At 56.2% G+C, this 16,680-nt stretch overlaps 1 protein-coding gene across 6 annotated transcripts; it reads right to left on the reverse strand.

Moving 5' to 3' along the window:
* Window positions 1-292: 292 nt before the first annotated feature.
* Window positions 293-15,984, reverse strand: ZSCAN18 (zinc finger and SCAN domain containing 18). Of its 6 annotated transcripts, XM_033224700.1 has the most exons (8): window positions 15,807-15,984; window positions 6,220-6,743; window positions 5,371-5,520; window positions 4,004-4,092; window positions 3,591-3,693; window positions 2,860-2,952; window positions 1,572-2,067; window positions 293-1,541 (listed from the first exon to the last, which is right to left on the reverse strand). In XM_033224700.1, exons 2-8 carry the CDS (start codon window positions 6,620-6,622, stop codon window positions 1,301-1,303), a joined length of 1,575 nt encoding a protein of 524 aa, XP_033080591.1. In that variant the 5' UTR covers window positions 6,623-6,743; window positions 15,807-15,984; the 3' UTR covers window positions 293-1,300. The 6 variants fall into 6 exon arrangements, with proteins under 6 accessions (XP_033080591.1, XP_033080590.1, XP_033080587.1 ...); XM_033224699.1 differs by having other exon boundaries at window positions 293-2,064; XM_033224696.1 differs by having other exon boundaries at window positions 293-2,067.
* Between the last annotated feature and the right edge of the window lie 696 nt (window positions 15,985-16,680).

The following is a 16,680-nucleotide window of genomic DNA, read 5'->3' on the forward strand; positions in this document are numbered from 1 at the left end:
TGGCCAGGCTGGTCTCAAACTCCTGACCTCATGATCCACCTGCCTCAGCCTCCCAAAGTGCTGGGATTACAGGTGTGAGCCACCACGCTCAGCCCATGAATAAATATTAAGCCTCTGTGATTTGGGGGTCATTACAACAGACCGCCTGCTCAAACACAGTGACAGAAAAAGAGGCACCAGTTTCTGTATCTACAGGGAACAGTTAAGTTTATGAGCAGGGAGCAATTAAGTTTATGCGGAGGCAATGGGGAATAATGCTGTAATCTGAGAGTAAATACAATCAATCAAAAGATCACCTTATGTAGCCCAAGGAGTTTACTCTCCTTTGCTCAGACAGACAGATCTTTATTGGCGTTTTCAGCTTATTTTGATCACAACTTCCCAGCAAGAAATACATCTCTTACATTGCAACCAGTTCTCACATTTAGATGTATGGGTGAAAAGTTTCACAAAACAGTATTTGCCTTTACTACATGATGCATTCTTTATTCCGATTCATTGCTGTGTAATGCTGGTGGCCACTTGCTAATTGATTTCCCATTTTAACTAATGGGCTGGGACCCACGGTCTGAAAACCCTGCCTTATGCTGCAAGCATTTCTGTGATCTCTGAGAGCTACTCCATACAGGTAAAGAAAGACACGTGAGGTAAACTAGGAAACAGCTTCTGCTTTTGCAGATTAGAAGTGAAGTTGACGTCACGGAAGTACGAAAAGGCTAAACAGTTGACAAAATTTCCACTTGAGCAACCCTGGGGAGCGCAAACAGGAGGAATCGGGGCAAGGGTGACTTGAAGAAAGCACTGGCAGATCACGCACTTTAAGGCAACTCTACACTGCACAATGTCAAATAACCTAGCGTGGGGCGGCACTAAATGGCTGCAGGAAAGCGGAGTCTTCTTCCACATCCGGCGGCTCCCGTCGCGTGCGAGCGCTGGCCCGGGGTGTGTTTACAGAGGTGAGGGCTTCCCGTGGACCCTTCTTGTTGGGAGCGCTTAGCCTCAGGGGCGGATTCGGGGCACAGGCAGATGACGTCCACAGACACCACAGGAAGCCGCCACCCAGGGGCGTGGAAGGGCCCGATGCCTCGTCTGGGATTCACGGCCGGCAGGGCGGCCCCTCCCCACAGCACAGCGGCTCACCTCTGCGCCTCTGGGGGTGCGGGGAGAGCCTCGCCCTCCCCGCTCTCCGGGGGCCCGCCCGCCCTAGCCCCTGCCTGGGCTTCGCGGGTGGACGGTGGGGGGCCTCGGGCGCCCCCCAGCGCATAGCTTTTCTCCTTCTCGTGGGTCTTCTGGTGCTCGGCTAGGGCCAGGCTGAAGTGGAAGGTCTTCCAGCAGCCTTGACAGGCGTAGCGCTTCCGGCCGCCATGGCTGCTGTGGTGCTCCATGAGGTGCGAGAGCCACGCGAAGGCCTCCCCGCACTCGCCGCAGGCGTAGGGCTTCCCGCGGGACAAGCCCGGCTCGTCAGCCCCAGGGCCCTGCCCAGCCGCCAGCCCTGTGCTGTGGCCAGCGCCGGAGACGCCCTCGAGGCTCTGCCCGTCGCCGGAGACGCCCTCGAGGCTCTGCCCATCGCCATCCTCAGGGTGCGGCCTCTTGGTTCCCAGCCTCGCCGCGCCCCTGTCCGGGGCAGGCTGCTGGATGACGGACTGCCTCTGCGATTCGGAGGAAGAGCCGGACTCCGTGTCCTGGGGGTCCTGCGGGTCCTGCGGGTCCTGGGGGTCCTGCGGGTCCTGCGGGTCCTGGGGGTCCTGCGGTTCCTGCGGTTCCTGGGGGTCCTGCGGTCCTGCGGGTCCTGGGGGTCCTGCGGGTCCTGCGGGTCCTGGGGGTCCTGCGGTTCCTGCGGTTCCTGGGGGTCCTGCGGTTCCTGCGGTTCCTGGGGGTCCTGCGGGTCCTGGGGGTCCTGCGGGTCCGGGGCCTTCCCAGGCTGCTCTACCTCCTCCTCAGTGGTGCCCGACGGGGGATCGGCAAGGGCGTCCCCTGGGGGCGCCTCCGTAGGCAGCTCAGGCAGCACCCGCGCAGGGGCGGCCTCCTCGCAGGCGCACCCAGCAGTCTCCTGCCGCCTCCCGCCTTCTGGAACAAGGTCAGAGCCCTAGAGTGAGCGCCCCGATCAGGGCCAGGGAGCGGAGGACCCAGCCGAGCCTCAGTTGCCGGAACAGGACACAGGGCTCCGGGCTCTGGATCCCCGCGGGGCTCACGGCTGTTTGGAAGCAGCGCTGTCCCTCCCAGGCTGCCCTGCAGCACGTGCCCCACGCCTGCTGCTGCAGATGTGGGACCTGGAGGCCTCCAACAATGGAGGCCACCGACAGGACAGGAAGGACAGCCCCACTGAGCCAGGGCTCTGGAAACCGCGCCTTTGGAGGTCTCCACCCGTCCACTAGCTTGGCCACGAGATGCACGATGCAAGCAGAGCCTGCTCAGAGCGCACCCTCCTGGAGGGAGGGGCCCAGCTGCCAGCGAAGAGAGTGGTGTCAATAGCTATGGCCAAGCCCCCCAGCGACAAGCTCCCTGGTGACAGGCACCTGGGGCCCTCCACCCCAAGTCCACCTCTAGGTGTTCTCGTTGGTGTGCTGGCACAGAACCTCCAATGCCGCAGAACGGCCATCCCCTGGGACCCATACACAGATCCTGGCAACTAACACCACTGCCGTTTCCACTGACCAAGTCTTGGAGTGATCTGTCATGCAGCAAGAGACCATGGATGTAACTGGATTCCTGCCTCACTCTGACATGGTGGTGGGAAAATGGTGAAGCAGTCAATGCTGAGGTCTTTGCTGGGGCTGATGGCACTGGGAGGGGACCCCTCAGCCTCTGAAGTAAAAGCAAACCCCACCCGGTCCTAACACCAATTCAACCCAACCTCACCTGGGACACCGCTTCCTTGTGGATCTCTTTCCACCAACCGGAGTTCCTCAGTGTCCAGCCTGGAGGCAGCGTCAGGCTGAGAAAGCTGATACCCTGAGTGGGGATAAAAACCAAAGAAATGAAAGAGGCATCAACACAGAGTAGCTGATGGGCGTCGTGTGTTGTGGACCAGCCAGGGCAGGCTGCAGCCCACCTCCTCTTCTCTGCACTGGGACCCCCACCAAGGCCACCTCCCTGTCAGGCCCCTGGACAGTGGAGCAAAGAAGGAAAGGCTGGAAGGGCGACAGGGCAGGCGGAGGCAGAACTCAGGGAAAGCAAAGTTAAAGACATTAAGACAAAAAATGCTCAGGAGTCTGAGTGGGGGGACCTCCCTAAAAGGAGGGTTTCTGGGGCAAGAATGTCTACAAAAGAGGAGACCCTTGACCAGGCCATGCAGGTGAGGCCCTGTCTCTGGGCAAGGAGGGTGGCAATGTCGGCGCCTTGGGGCCAGGAGGCCTTTCCAAATTCCGAGGCTTCAGTCCTACAGGCAGGGCCTGGGCAGAACTCAGATGTTTAGATCAGAAAGGGTGGGGGCTTCGGCAAATACATTCAAGCTCAAACACGTGCAAGTTCAAATCCATGTAAGACATTACAGTGTCCCAGCCAAAGCCCCTGGGGTCACAGTTTCCTGCACCAACCCCTGCGGGAGGGGTTGGGGAGTGAGGTGTGAGCCCGAGGCAGGTGAGTCTCACCCCACAGGAGCAGCTTCCGGTAGCTCTTCAGGTTCTCCTCGGCAGGGTCCAGGTGGCCCCACTCCTCCAGGTGCTGAGGCTCCTCTGGAAAGGACTTCAGCTTCTGAAATAGCCACACAGCCGTGGCTGAGACCTTCCACCTGCCCTAGAGAAGGGAGGACCCGCCGCAGCCCCACAGCCACAGGAGCCGGCTAGGAGTCAGCCCCGGTCAGGGGCTCCAACCCAGGTGCACTGCAGGAGGCAGCCCCCTTCGCACCACAAAGATTCCACCCTCATGCTCCCACCAGGTTGGGTTCTGGGCCTCCGCGCTGTGGACATTGGGGCCACAGCCCTCTGCGGAGCACGGGTGATGGGGAGGGGAATGCCTCTAAGCTGAGGCCAGGCCCCTCACCCTGGGACTCATGCCCACCCACCTGCTCGGTGTTGGCAGGGCTGGCCTCTTCGGTCCTTGCTTCTCTGACCCTCCTCTGTTCCAGAAACAGGGAGTCTGGAGAAAGCCAGGCTGGGGAGAGGGGGAGGCAGAGCTGAGGTAACAAGCTCCCTGTGGCTAGGTTCCCCCAAGGGTCAAGGAGTCCCCACTGACTCCCACACAGGCCCCAGTGTGCTTATATGACAGCAGCACCCAAGGCTCAATGGACACCACATCTGTCCCTGATTTACAAAGCAGGGCGGTGGCCACAGGGCTTGGGTGGCCCCAGAGATGCCCATTCAAGTCCAGTAGATTCATGGAAATCTTTTTTTTTTTTTTTTTTGGTTTGTTTTTTTAAAGACAGGGTCTTGCTCTGTCACCCAGGCTGGAGTGCAGTGGCACGATCTTGGCTCACTGCACCCTCCACCTCCTGGACTCAAGTGATCCTCGCACCTCAGCCTCCCCAGTAGGTGGGACTACAAGTGCACACCCAGCTAATTTTTGTATTTTTTGTAGAGATGGGGTCTCCCTATGTTGCCCAGGCTGGTCTCGAATGCCTGGGCTCAAGTGATCTGCCTGCCCTGGCCTCCCAAAGTGCTGTGATTACAGGCATGAGGCACCGTGCCTGGCCTTCGTGGAAATCCTAAAAAGCAACACCACATAGTGCTGGGCTGCATCCAGGCCAGTGGGCGCCTCCCATGCTGGTAACGAACAGCCACAAAACCTCTGGAAAACCACATGGAAGTTTCTATTTTATGTGAAATGTCGAACTCACACACCATTTGCCCAGCGGTCCTAAGGAGCCCACCCACAGTGCCCAGAGCCTCACATAGGGGGCACACAAGTCAGGAGGTGTCATGGCAGCTTCACTCCAAGGGGCAGAGAGTCCACCTCTAGGATGGAGATGGGCTAAGCACGTGATGCTGGGCAACTAAAGAACCAGACCCAACCACAGCCTGGAGGACCCACCCCATCTGAACAGCAAGCACTCAGACACAGCACACCATACACAGGGAGCCCGACCCCAGGCCCTGAATGTGCATGTGTGATGTGCAGGGAGACATGAGGGACGTGCATCAGGACACTCGAGACCCTTTATTTTCAGAGGGTGCCTGATGGGGGGTTGGGAGATTCTTTTCTTTATGTATTGATGCTTTTTCACTATTTGTGGCAAGTATGGATTATCTGCATAATCTCTGAAGACTAATAAACAATGTCTAACATTCAGAGGAACTACAGGAGTAAGTCCCAAGGATAGCGTGGACCATGGGGCCCCTGACTCCCTGGCTGCCCTCCTGCCCTCTCCCAACCACAGGCCTCTGCCCACCACCTAAGGCCCAGCAGAGGCTGCCAGGCTGGCTGGGCACTCACGTGTCTCAGAAGGTGCTGGGATCTCCCCAGCTCCGGGGGCTTGGCTGGGGCTCTCGAGTTCGCCTGGTAGCAGCAGAGGGTCCATGTGCCTCTCGTACACTCCATCGCTAAGAATTGAGGATGAGCCCGCAGGGGAGCCCAGCAGCATCCCTGTCAACAGTGGAGGGACCTGTGACCCCAAGAGGTCAGGACACGCGCCAACAACAATCACACAGTTAAACCACAGGGACCTGAAGGCTCCAGGGCCCCATCACGACCCATCCTGCACCCTCATCCTTGGACCAGGAGACCTCTGGCCTGCAAAGCACCCAGAATATTTACTGTTAAGAGGCTGGGCTGGGTGCAGTGGCTCACAATTGTAATCCCAGCACTTTGGGAGGCCGAGGTGGGCAGATCACAAGGTCAGGAGATCGATACCATCCTGGCCAACATGGTGAAACCCCATCTTTACTAAAAATACAAACATTAGCTGGGCATCGTGGTGGGCACCTGTAATCCCAGCTACTTGAGAGGCTGAGGCAGGAGAATTGCTTGAACCCAGGAGGTAGAGGTTGCAGTGAGCTGAGATTGCGCCACTGCACTCCAGCCTGGTGACAGAGCAAGACTCTGCCTCAAAAAAATAAAAAAGAGGCTGGTCCCTTTCCCTCATTCTTCTGGCTTCCTTACATCCAGAAGGCAGATGTGAAGGCAGGAGCCCAAGCAACTGTCCTGGCCCCTGAGGACCAAGGAGCTGCTTCACCAGCGTGGGAAACTTAATTATCTCAGGCAAGCCATGGCTTGGCTTTTAGGGCCTTCCAGGACCCCTTCCCCATCTCCTCTGAGCCATGCTTCTCCCCTGGGGCAGCCCACCTGGCTCTTCCAGGACATCAGCGAGGCCCTCCACCAGGGAGGCTGCCTTCTTGCAGCTCTCAGGGTACTGTGCCACCACCCAGGGCCGGACCTTATCAGGCAGGATGCCCAGGAACTGCTCCAGCACCAGCAGCTCCAGCATCTGCTCCTTGGAGCGTGCCTCAGGCATCAGCCACTGGCGGCACAGCTCATGCAGGCGGGCCAGAGTCTGGTGGGGCCCGGCAGCCTCCTGGTACACAAATTCTCGGAAACGCAGGCGGGAGAACTCCAGGTCAGCAGGGGTCCTCTCAGGGATGGTCTCGGGTTCTTCCTGCTGGACTCCGGCTGCTGACCCTGGCGTGGGCAGATCCAGGGGGGTTGGGGAGCTCCTGGGGGAGGCAAACGCCTTTTCCAAAGGCAGCATCTTTCCAAAACGGCACTGGAAAATGCGACTGTGTCTAATCGGGGACAAAGTGGCTCCAAAGCAGAGGTGCCAGGGATGACCAGATGGCCAGGGGACTCAGATGGTGCGAGAACCCACAGACCTGCAGAGGACACAGGCAAGACAATGGCCTTGCATAAGGCCAGGGCACAGCCACCCCAGCTGCCAGAGAACAAAGACACCATACCCAGACTTCACGCAGACTTCCAAGAAACCTGCTTGTTAGGCATCAGAACCTCAGTGTTGTACTTGTGTAGATAAAAAGTAGCATCTAAGTGGAGGGTAACTCATTCTGTGCTTTACCAGATATTTTTTTTTCTTTGAGACTGAGTCTCCCTCTGTCACCTAAGCTGGAGTGCAGTGGCGCAATCTCAGCTCAATGCAACCTCCACCTCCCGGGTTCAAGCGATTCTCCTGCCTCAGTCTCCCCAGTAGCTGGAATTACAAGCATGCACTACCACATCCAGCTACTTTTTGTATTTTTAGTAGAGATGGGGTGTCACCATGTTGGCCAGGCTGGTCTCAAACTCCTGACCTCAAATGATCCACCTGCCTCAGCCTCCCAAGGTGCTGGGATTACAGGTGTGAGCCACTGCACCCAGCCTCATTACCACAATTTTTAAAAAATCAGTCATGAATAGGATGAAAATGAAAAATTACTTGACAATCTCTATGTAAACCTACATGTAAAAACCTTGAAATAGGCCTGGCGCGGTGGCTCACGCCCATAATCCCAGCACTTTGGAAGGCCGAGACAGGTGGACAACCTGAGATCGGGAGCTCAAGACCAGCCTGACCAACATGGAAAAACCCCATCTGTACTAAAAATATAAAATTAGTTGGGCGTGGTGGCGCATGCCTCTAATCCCAGGTACTTGGGAGGCTGAGGTAGGAGAATTGCTTGAACCCAGGAGGCGGAGGTTGCAGTGAGCCGAGATTGTGCCATTCCACTCCAGCCTGGGCAACAAGAGCGAAGCTCCATCTCAAAAAAAACAAAAAACAAAAAACCCTTAAAATATTAGTAAACCCATCCTAACCATGCATGCTTTATGCTTCATTCTAGATTTGTGTTTATACCAGAAATGCAAGGTCTGTTTACATTTAAAAGATATATTATGTGGGCCAGGTGCGGTGGCTCGCACCTGTAATCCCAGCACTTTGGGAGGCGGAGGCAGGTGGATCACTTGAGGTCAGGAGTTTGAGACCAGCCTGACCAACCTGGCGAAACCCCATCTCTACTAAAAATACAAAAATGAGCTGGGCGTGGTGGTAGGCGCCTGTATTCCCAGCTACTTGGGAGGCTGAGGCAGGAGGACTGCTTGAACCCTGAGGCAGAGGTTGCATTGAGCAGAGATTGTGCCACTGCACTCCAGCCTGGGCGATGGTGAGACTCTGTCCCAAAAAAAAAAAAAAAAAAAAAAGATATATTAGGGGGATGTCAATTTCTAATAACACGAAGGAGCTGTGTCAAGACTGTTCGTGCAATTAAAACCACCACAAATCTGAAATGAAATTATTTAGAAAAAAGCGTAGGGAGTGGGGGGCCCCCTCTGGAGGCCACTGAACAACCCCCGTTTCTGGAAATGGTGCAGAATGTAGGCCTCTACCAAAGCATCCACAGAACCAGGCAGGAGGGGCAGGAAGTACCCAGGAGCAGTGACACCTGGGGGTGGGGGGTGGGGGAGACCACAATGACTAGGAGAGTTCAGGTCCTGCCAATCCGTGCCCCAACCTCAGTTGAATCCCCGCACACAGGGCGGCCCCATCATTCAAGTGGAGCCGGTATTCAGGATGAGCTCCCTTGATTTTAACTGTGCACCAACAATGAGCTCACTAAACAGAACCCAGCGGGTCAGAGCTGCCCAGGCCTCCCGTCGGCCTCAGGCTCTCATGTCACTGGCTACGGACACACAAGGGTGTGAACTGCAGCTGTCCAGCTTCTCCCAGGACCCGCCTGGGTCTGAAGGTCCACAGAGCCAGCTGGGAGGGGACTTCCCACAGCTGCAGGAAGCCTAGTTTTACAGGGAAAACCAGAGTCAACCGCACCAGGCCAGGTGCTGTGAGCCCTCAGGTTGTCAGGTTCTGCTCCAACAGGATATGGGGCGCAAAGACCTCGCTGCTGTGGGGTGGGGCGGGGTGTGTGATGCCACAGAAATGAAACACCTAGAACAGGCAAATCTATAGAGACAAAATGTAGACCAGATGTTGCCAGGGGCTGCGATTTGGGGGGAATGAGGAGGGACTGCTAATGGGTACAGGATTTCTTCTTTGGGTGGTGAAAATGCTCAATGGTGAGTACTGTATATTAAAAACAAATGAACTGTCCACTTTAAATAGGTAAACTTCATGGTATATAAATTAATAAGCTGTTTAAAAAACAAAACAAAACAAAGAAACAGGGCTGGGCACAGTGGCTCATGCCTGTAATCCCGGCATTTTGGGAGGCCGAGGCAGGCAGATCACCTGAGGTCAGGAGTTCAAGACCAGCCTAGTCAACATGGTAAAACTCCCTCTCTACTAAAAATAAAAAAAAAATTAGCCAGGTATGGTGGTGGGCATCTGTAATTCCAGCTACTCAGGAGGCCTGAGGCAGGAGGATCTCCTGAACCCGGGAGATGGAGGCTGTAGTGAGCTGAGATCGTGTCACTGCACTCCAGCCTGGGTGACAGAGCAAGACTCTGTCAAAAAAAAAAAAAAAGAAAGAGAAAAAACCAGAAGTTTGCAGAGAATCAACTGTCAACCTCTCTCTCTGTGGCTAGCAGAGTTTAAAGGGAACTGCAGAACTCTAAGTGCTGTTGGAAGACATTCTACACAAGCTTCCACTTAACTCAAGCAAAACAGACCCATGTCATGCCATCACCACCACCACGACACCTCTACCTTTTCTGTTGCCCAGGCTGGAGCGCAGTGGCACGATCTCGGTTCACTGCAAGCTCCACCTCCCGGGTTCATGACATTCTCCTGCCTCAACCTCCTGAGTAGCTAGGACTACAGGCACCCACCACCACGCCCGGACCCCCCCCTTTTTTTTTTTGTATTTTTTAGTAGAGACGGGGTTTCACCGTGTTAGCCAGATGGTCTCGATCTCCTGACCTCATGATCCACCCGTCTTGGCCTCCCAAAGTGCTGGGATTACAGGCATGAGCCACCACGCCCGGCTCCCCACGCTTTTTTTTTTTTTTAAACACAGGGTGGAGTGCGGTGGTATGATCATAGCTTACTGCAGCCTCAACCTCCTGAGCTCAAGTGATCCTCCCACTGCAGCCTCCCGAGTAGCTTGGACTAAAGGTGTACATTACCAACACCTGGCTGATTTTTAATTTTTTTTTTTTTGGAGAGACAGGGATCTCACTATGTTGCTCAGGCTGGTGTGTAACTTCTGGACTCAAGGGATATGCCTGCCTGGGCCTCCCAAAGCGATGGGATTACAGACGTGAAGCACCGCACCCAGCCCCACCCTTTGTTACTTCATAGGTCTGAGCTCTCAACTGGCCCCTTTGGGAGACCTTTCCTCTGCACTCCTTGCACGCCCCCACCCGACACCTGCTCACTGCTCACTGCCTCCGCCTTTTACCTCCCTACTGACCGCCTCCCCGACTGGAATGCGTACCCAGGAGACTAAGGGTTCTTCACAGGCAGGTCCCTAGGCCTGGGCAGAGCTGGCTCAGTGTGTGTGGACTGCACAAACAGTGCAGTTCTGCTGAGGGGTACGCAGCCTGTGCCTCATTTGTTTTTGGCCGTTGTGGACCCTCATGTCCATCTCTGTGGGGTCCTTTCTGATCTATTTAAAGGACATATGGAGAAGCAAGATAGCTAGGGCACGGGGGACAACCTCACGACCGTCACCTACTTATGGCAGCCCCCGCCAGGGTGCCCTCTCCTCAAACACTCCACCCGCTGCCAGAGGACCCTCAGACCCGAGCACCTGCTCTGTGACTGAGCGCTTTCTCATGATTTAATCTCTGAAGGTGGGTAAACTGCCCACTTTCCCGTGACTTTTTCTTTACAGCTCTTTCTATGAACTAGTTAACGAGTTCCCTGTCTGGCTCCATCTTGCCACTGTCCCCATCTGTGGCTTTTCTTTTCACTCCATGCTGTCTTTTGGTCACAGGTAATGCTCTAATGTTTTTTTTTTTTTTTTTTTTTTTGAGGCAGAGTCTCACTCTGTCGCCGGGGCTGGAGTGCAGTGGCCGGATCTCAGCTCACTGCAAGCTCCGCCTCCCGGGTTTACGCCATTCTCCTGCCTCAGCCTCCCGAGTAGCTGGGACTACAGGCGCCCGCCATTTCGCCCGGCTAGTTTTTGTATTTTTAGTAGAGACGGGGTTTCACTGTGTTAGCCAGGATGGTCTCGATCTCCTGACCTCGTGATCCGCCCGTCTCGGCCTCCCAAAGTGCTAGCATTACAGGCATGAGCCACCGCGCCCGGCATGCTCTAATGTTTCTTACTATCTAATGCGATCTCTTTTATTTTTGGAGACAGAGTCTCGCCCTGTCGCCCAGGCTGGAGCGCTGCGGCAATGTCAGCTCATTGCAACTTCCACCTCCTGGGTTCAAGCAATTCTCCTCCCTCAGCCTCCTGAGTCACGGGGGTTATAGGCATTCGCCAACACACCCAGCTAATTTTTGTATTTTTAGTACAGATGGGGTTTCACCATGTTGGCCAGGTTGGTCTCTAACTGCTGACCTCAAGTGATCCACCCGCCTCGGCCTCCCAAAGTGCCAGGATTACAGGCATGAGCCACTGCACCCAGCCTTCAACCATTTTTTAAATTGGACTTCTGAGTTCAGAAACCCACTTAAAAACGGTTTCTTTCCCTTGGGACTAGAAATACATCCTCTCTTTTGGGAGGCTGAGGCAGGCAGATCACGAGGTCAGGAGATCGAGACCATCCTGGCTAACAGTGAAATCCTGTCTCTACTACAAATACAAAAAAAAATAAATTAGCCAGGCACAGTGGCAGGCGCCTGTAGTCCCAGCTACTCGGGAAGCTGAGGCAGGAGAATGGCGTGAACCCGGGAGGTGGAGCTTGCAGTGAGCCGAGACTGCACCACTGCACTCCAGCCTGGGCGACAGGGCGAGACACCATCCCCCCCGCCAAAAAGAAAAGAAATACATCCTCTTATTCATCTTCCAAGAACAGAGAGTAGCAAATATAAAGGGCCAGACAGTCTCAGTTTCAACTACTCAACTCTCCCTTGTGGCAAGTAAGGAGCCAAGCCCTGTGTGTACCCACAGGTTTGGCATGTTCTTACACACCCTCATTTACAAAAACAGGTGGCCAGGCATGGTGGCTCACACCTGTAATTCCAGTACTTTGGGAGGCCAAGGGGGGTGGACAGCTTGAGCCCAGGAGCTCGAGAACAGCCTGGGCAACATGCCAACACCTCGTTTCTACAACAAACAGAAAAATTAGCTGGGCACGGTGCTGCATGCCTGTAGTCCCGGCTACTCTGGAGACTGAGGTTGGAGGATTACCTGAACTCAGGAGGTGAAGGCTGCAGTGAGCTGTGATCACAACACTGCACTGCAGCCTGGGTGACAGAGTGAGACCCTGTCGCAAAAAAAAAAAAAAAAAAGTAGCCAGGCGTGGTGGCTCACACCTGTGGTCCCAGCTGTGTGGGAGGCTAAGGAGGAGGACCCCTTAATCCCAGGAGTTGGAGGCTGCAGTGAGCCACAGTTTGTGCCACTGTATTCCAGCATGAGCAACACAGCAAGACCCTGTCTCTACTAAATACAAAGAAAACAGGTCACTGCTAGCCTGCAGGTGGGTATGCTAACCCCTGTTCTGGAACCTCTCCTGATGGGAAGCATGATGCCAGCTCTACCCCCGGGCAATGGAGGCACAGAGCTCTACTTGGTGCATGGACAGAGGTGTGGTCCTGAGGGCATGTAATTTTGGCTTTCTTAGCACGCCAGAGGCATGTTCACCTTGCAGAGAACCTGTCTCCACAAAACAAATTGTGAGCTCCATAATGTGTGTGCACAGAACCTTCCCTCATCAGAACCTCACAATCCCAGAGGGGTAGGAACCAGAAGCAGCCCCAAGGTGCAGGTGGGGAAACAGAGGCATGAGGCAGGCAAGCACTAAGGCTGGGACCCCACCTGCAAAGTGATGCTGCCACTCGTCATTCCCCCGCCAGGCCCATAAGCCCACCCTTTAAGAGGCTTCCTGCCAGCCCTCCCCTCTAGCCCTCATGGCCTCCACAGTGGGCAGGTCTCAGCCAGCTCCCCAAGGCCCCCTCCTCCTGCTCCAGCTTCCCAGCTCTGAGCATGGTGGAGGCATCGGGGTCTAGGTAGAATGAGCAAGGGTCCTCGGCCATTGGCAGGGGTGGGATGAGGTGGGGAGGATGAGACATCCTCTAGCTGGGTCACTGGCCAAGACAGTGGGGGACACACGTCAACCGCTGGGGCCAGGCACGGGAGCTCCTCTCCTCTGTGCCCTTCCCCCGTGAGCCTCTCTGGGAAGCCACCTCTGCCTCCCCTCCCTCCATTCACCTGCAAAGCAGAGGCTTCCATGGAACCAGGGGTCTCCTAAAATGCCCAACTGCAAGGAAGCTGCTGCGTCCTGTGAAAACAGCCTCTCCATGTTCATCTCCCTTCCTACTGGGACCCTGATGCCCACAGCCAGGAGGATGAGGCCATCCGAGGAGCCTCCAGAAATCTCTGGCCTTGTGTCTTCTTGCCTCCTTCAGCCCCATCCCTGGTCACACTGTCAGAAGGACTCTTCTCTTAGAGATGTCACCGGGGCAGGTGTGGCAGCGAACATCTATAATCCCACAGCCTGGGGATTGTCAGGCAGGAGGATTGCTTGAGCCCAGGGGTTGGAGGCTGTAGTGATATATGATTGGCTACTGCACTCCAGCCTGGGCGACAGAATGAGCCTGTGTCTCAAAAACAAACAAAAAAGAGATACCACTGGGACCCTTTCCTGCCATAGCCTGCTTGAATGAGGCCACACCTTTCTGGAGTCTGGCTTGGTCACTGGGCAAACCTCCATCCCCCAAATCTTGGGACCGTCCAGGATTTGCCTCAGATAGGATTTTCCTGGAGCCCAGCCCCCCAGTCTCAGCAAGTGAAGCAGTCTGCACAAGTTTTTTTTTTTTTGTCTCGCTCTGTCACCCTGGCTGGAGTGCAGTGGTGCGATCTCGGCTCACTGCAAGCTCCGCCTCTGGGTTCACGCCATTCTCCTGCCTCAGCCTCCTGAGTAAGTGGGACCACAGGCGCCCACCACCACGGCCGGCTAATTTTTTTGTATTTTTAGTAGAGACGGGGTTTCACTGTGTTAGCCAGGATGGCCTCTATCTCCTGACCTCGTGGTCTGCCCGCCTCGGCCTCCCAAAGTGCTGGGATGACAGGCACGAGCCACTGCGCCCGGCCAGTCTGCACAAGTCTTGAGCCAGTCCTGTAGGCTTTGCCGCACCCAGAGGCCTGGAATACAGAAGCTGAGGCAGAGGGAGCCACGGTGGCTGAGGGGTGGCTGAGCTGAGGGGCCCCAAGCCTGGTGGGTCTCCAGAGTCCTGTGGCAAATCCCCTTCATCCCAGGCTGAACAGAGCTCAAGCCTGCTCTGGCCCTCCGTGGGCCCAGCCCTGGCCACCTGAGGAATATTTGTCACAGCTCTCCATCCCACCCCACTCATCGGCAGGGTCTAGCAAACCACCCCACAGCCACGGGCCTGAGGATCAGCCAGGGAAGCTCAATGCATGGGGCATGGTTCTCGATGGGTCGCTGGATATTCGCAGGGTCTGCCCTGGCTTCATCCACAGATCACTTACTCATTATAAAAGGGGGTAAAGGTGCTTTCAAAAGAATGAAAAAACATGGAGTGAGGGTCGTCGTTCACATCTCAGCTGCCTTTTGTGGTCCCTGATCCACTCACCAGGACACACAGAACCAGAGAGAAGTCCTGCACAACTGGCCTAGGCTCCCCAAAAGCCCAAGGCCAGAAATACCCAGGAAGTCACAGATTCAAGCATCATGCAGAGAAAACAGCAACTCGATTCGACATGTGGCCCTGCTGTGACTCCAGGGCAGGAAACCATCTGCAGGACACGATGGGATGGAAGAGGTGACATGGAACCGAGGAGGTGACATGGAACCAAGTGACTGTGCCACTCAGCCTCCCCCAGGAGTCAGCAAGGACACAGGTGCATATATGCGAAAGTGGAAGGAGGGCAGACAAAAATGAGGGAAGAGGGGAGGGAAGGAAGCAAGGAGAGAGGAGAAAGGAGAGGAAGGAGCAGGAGCAGGGAAAGCCGGACAGTATGGAAGGGGGTGGGGGGACTGGGAAAAGGAAGGAGGAACCGGGGAGGGTGAGAGAAAGGAGATGGGGAAGGAGTGATGGGAGGGTGAGTCAGGCCCCCACCCCAACTCCCCGAGTCAGGCCTGAAGCCAGTAACTCCACTCTTGCCTCTTCCACCAGAAGGGTCTCCGAGGTGGGCGCAGGCACCTAACTCAAACAGAACCCACCCCCAGGTCACTGAGGAGAGGCAAGATCTCCCAAGGGTGGGGGCAAGAGAGACAATGCCCATCCTAGGCTCCCCTTTGGTCCCCGCGCCCTCCACCCCTTCCCTGCTCCAGCCCCTGGGGCCACAGCCTGCCCAGCTTCCCCCAACCAGGGACACCCTCACACCCTCAGCCCCCACTTCCTCCCGTCTTCCCTTCAGGAGCCTCCCCCTCCCTCCTCTTCCCCACTCAGAAGCCTCCCAGTGCCCCTTTTCTCCCCCTCAGGAGACTCTCCCTCCCCGCTTTCTTCCCCCTCAGCAGCTTCCCCCTCCCCGCTTTCTCCCTCATCAGGAGCCTCCCCTTCCCCCATCTCTTCCCCAACAGGAGCCGCCCCTTCCTGGTCTCCCACCCACAGGGTCCCCTAAGCGCCTCCCCTCCCAGAGCCTACACTGGGTGGGGGTTGCACTAGTTCCCTACCTGCCTGCAGGGCCCCTCACCGATCCTGATCTCAGCCCCATTCCCGAGGGGACCTGGCCCCTGCCCCGCACTCCACGCGAGGGCTGCCAGACCCTCGGCCTGCTGGATGCACAGCGGGGGCTCGCACCCCAACCCCGGGAACACCCTGGCCCCTTCCGCCAACGCTGCCCCCAGAGGCATCCTCACCGTCTGCCCCGTCGGGGTCGCTCCCTGACCCCCGCGCTGCGGCCCCGGGACCTACCCACCTGCTGCGCAGCTGCCCCAGGCCGGTCCCAGCCGCCCGGAGCCCCAGTGCGCGATGGCGGCCGGCAAACTGCGCCTGCGCACTGGGCCTCACCGCGGACTACGATTCCCACAATGCCGCGAGACCGTGAGGCGAAGGGGGGCGAGCAAGGGAGCCGTGACAGGGCTCACGGCCAATCAGACGCGAGCGTGGTCTCCCGGCGTCCCGCCACTCCGGCGCCTGCGTCATCTTGGGCACCATGGCAACGAGGTAAACAAGCGGGTAAATAATAGCCCCTTGACAACGAGAGACCCGAGAAACAAAGACGGTGAGAAACAGAGAAACAGAGACAAAAAGACGCGCAGACCGGGAAGGAGAGAAGCATGAAGACCCACAGACGCTCGGGGGCAGACCAAGACGCCCTGGGGTCCCAGAAACAGATGTACAGAGACGGACACGGAAAGGGACAGACCAGCTCAGGCTCAAAAAAAGAGAGACCCAGAGAAGAGGAGCACTCGAGGCTTAGACAGATCTGGACAGAGATACAGAGACAGGGACTGGCAGACCCAGTACTGGGGAGACAAGAGGTGGAGACCCAGAGGCACTGATGCGCTAAAATGGGTTCTGCAGTTTCAGGGAGTGGATAGAACTCAAAGATGACCCATCCCAGGGCTTCAGGAGCTGCTGAAATGAGGGAAACGTGAGCGGCAGCCGGGGTGAGGGCTTTGGCAAAGTCCTATATAAATTTAGCCACCCTGGAAGGCAGGACAGGGCCAGGAGCTGCTTCCCGTTTCAGTTTTCCACATAGGGGCGCTTATGAAGATGCCATTTTGGTCGTTTTTGTGTGAACTGATTTTTAAAATGTCTATCTGAACAGTTTATATATTTTATTTTAA

This window comes from Trachypithecus francoisi, unplaced genomic scaffold (genome assembly GCF_009764315.1).
Source record: "Trachypithecus francoisi isolate TF-2019V2 unplaced genomic scaffold, Tfra_2.0 Lachesis_group12, whole genome shotgun sequence".
In the NCBI taxonomy this organism is placed as follows: Eukaryota; Metazoa; Chordata; class Mammalia; order Primates; family Cercopithecidae; genus Trachypithecus; species Trachypithecus francoisi.